The following is a 2,824-nucleotide window of genomic DNA, read 5'->3' as shown; positions in this document are numbered from 1 at the left end:
AAATACTATCTATACTGTTTTGTGTGTTTTCCAAAGTCTTAAAATATCGCAACTTTGGCTTTATAATTATTTTAAGAGACCACCAGCTTCTGTTTTGGAAGAAAATAGTTTACTATGTCCAGGTGTTTTCTAATAATATTGTTTTTATACCAGATTCTAAAGACGAATATCACCCTACCAGGTTTAAGCAAGACGTTATGTTATTTTCATTATCCCACCAGAAGCACAACTCAAAAGATGATCACATTATAAGTACCTTTTCTTCGTTACCCTGTTAGTTGTTTTGATATAATTAAATAAACTGAAGCATTGACCTGACAATAATGCTAATTTTAGGACGCTCATTAACTTTCATTTTTTTTAACCATTTTAAATAAGCGAGAGATAAATCTCGAAAATAACTTTATTTTATTGAGTATCCTGATATGATCTTACAGAACCGATAAATACAGTCTGTAATCATATATTAAAATATTTGTCATGAAAAAACATTTAAAAAAATTACATTATATTTGAAGCCCGAACAGTTGTGTCATCTACATTGTCATCGTTTTCCAGGTCCTTACGACAGAGATGAGCAACCATTCCACTAGCAAAAGCGTCACCTATGATGTTGTTGATTGTCCGTGAACGGTCACTGAAAATACATTAATTTATGGTTTTACTTGGTTATAAGAGGAAAACAGTTAAGGAAGTGAAACATTATAAGATATCTATAGTCCTAAAATTAATCTTAAGACTTGGAGTTATATTAGTTCAGATAACTAGTGTAATTTGTCTACTGTACTACCAATATTAACTTATAAATGTTGGCTTTTACTGCTATAATGGGGCCTGGATTGCCAACGTCAGAAGGTAAGGTTCCCTTATCTACCCCTAGTGACAGGACATTATTTTATTTTCGCTTTTTCTTTCATTTTAAATTACTCTGGCGAGCAGTCAGCTTCCCACAACTGTCTGCAGGCGATCAAGGGTGATATAGATGTGGGATGTTGTGGGCTTGACCACCCACATCTGGCTCTCCTAATTTATTGTTATCTTTTTACTTGTTTTATATTTATTCTTCTTTCTTTAACATGCGAGACTAGAGAACGGAGGTTAAAACTGGTAGACGGTGTATCCCCACCGCTATGTAGGTCCTACTTGTGAAGTCACCTCTACGAATCAGAGCATATCGTATATCCCACATTAAAACTTGTACTCTGGTGATCTTTTTTAATATATGCAGCGTTTCTCTTGTAGTTGTTAAGGCTTGTTTTGATGCTATTTTGAACAGTCAATTTACATATTTAATAATAGTAAGTAGAATCCTGTAACCTTTTTCCGAAATTAAATGAAATAGTAATTAAAAAGAGGTAGAATTTTGATATATTTTTTAGTGCATCTTACAGAGTAACACGTTATTCCACAATCTTTTTCATTTTGCTTTTAAAGTATAATGATTTGATTTGTTTGTTTATGTTTGGAATTTCGCGTAAAGCTATACGAGGGTTATCTGCGCTAGTGGTCTTTAACTTACAAGTGTTAGACTAGAGGGTTTGTTTGTTTGTTTTGAATTTCGCGCAAAGCTACACGAGGGCTATCTGTGCCAGCCGTCCCTAATTTAGCAGTGTAAGACTAGAGGGAAGGCAGATAGTCATCACCACCCACCGCCAACTCTTGGGCTACTCTTTTACCAACGAATAGTGGGATTGATCGTAACATTATAACGCCCCCACGGCTGAAAGGGCGAGCATGTTTGGTGGGACGGGGATTCGAACCCGCGACCCTCAGATTGCGAGTCGAGCGCCTTAACCACCTGGCCATGCCGGGCCCAGACTAGAGGGAAGGCAGCTGATCAATACTGTAAGTAGCAAGTAATATTTTTGTTTCTAAATGGTATTCGGTTATGTATAACACATACAACAAATACGTGATAAAAATGTTATCGAGTTATCCATTTTTAACACTCTAAGCCAACAGACTTACCACTAAAACGTTGTTTAAAATTTTTTTTTATAAATCTCTATAAAAATAAGAATATTATAGAGACAACTTACTTGATCCATTCGACAGCAAATAAAAGGCTGACGTCACTGACAGGAGCACCAATAGCAGACAAGCACATGACCATCAGGAACAATGAAGAACTAGGAACGGAAGTTGCTGCAACACTTACAGCAGTAGCGGTAATTCTAAAATACCACAAAAACACCGTGAAGTTTATAATTAACACCTTTAACACCAGAAAATTACGGTACAACAAATTTATAATTAGCACCTTTAACACCAGAATATTACGGTAAAATAAATTTATAATTAGCACCTTTAACACCAGAAAATTACGGAACAACAAATTTATAATTAACACCTTTAGCACCAGAATATTACGGTACAACAAATTTACTAAATGTTTTTAGCAGAAGGGCCGTGCGCAGAAATTTGACCGCAAAAGCATTATGTTGATCAAAATGACCGAGTTCGTATGAATAGTTATTGGTGTGGGTGTAACCCCACTTTCTCCCCTACATTTTTTAAGACTGTGTTAGAGCTGAATAGATAGAACGTTTTCGCTACGTTATTAAGAATTGTTGGTGTTAAGCGAACTGTTTTACATGTAACAAATTAACATTAAATTTAAACTCTGAGGGAGAATCAAGTATTTAGGAAACGAAGTGGGTGGGTGGGTTCGTTAAACTTTTATTAGATATATAACTTAACGGTTATATATGGTGTCTACAGATAGTTGCCCACATTTCTAAACCTAATAACTCTGAAATGAACAAAGAAATATTCTCAAACTTTAGTAACCCGAGAACCCCTTTTATTTTAAGTTTTTTCGCAG

The 2,824-nt window shown here is 35.1% G+C and overlaps 1 protein-coding gene across 1 annotated transcript in view; it reads right to left on the bottom strand.

Moving 5' to 3' along the window:
- Nucleotides 1-389: 389 nt before the first annotated feature.
- LOC106475670 (excitatory amino acid transporter 2-like) overlaps nucleotides 390-2,824 on the bottom strand; it is a 21,952-nt gene continuing 19,517 nt past the window's right edge. The window contains exons 8-9 of the mRNA XM_013936348.2: nucleotides 2,040-2,174; nucleotides 390-637 (exon numbers count right to left, since the gene is read on the bottom strand). Coding sequence (XP_013791802.2) covers nucleotides 502-637; nucleotides 2,040-2,174 — 271 coding nt within the window. The 3' untranslated portion in view covers nucleotides 390-501. The remainder of the gene's footprint in view (nucleotides 638-2,039; nucleotides 2,175-2,824) is intronic.

The sequence above is a fragment of the Limulus polyphemus genome, unplaced genomic scaffold, assembly GCF_000517525.1.
Source record: "Limulus polyphemus unplaced genomic scaffold, Limulus_polyphemus-2.1.2 Scaffold8961, whole genome shotgun sequence".
Taxonomy (NCBI): domain Eukaryota; kingdom Metazoa; phylum Arthropoda; class Merostomata; order Xiphosura; family Limulidae; genus Limulus; species Limulus polyphemus.
This window is presented reverse-complemented; position numbering and strand designations above follow the sequence as displayed.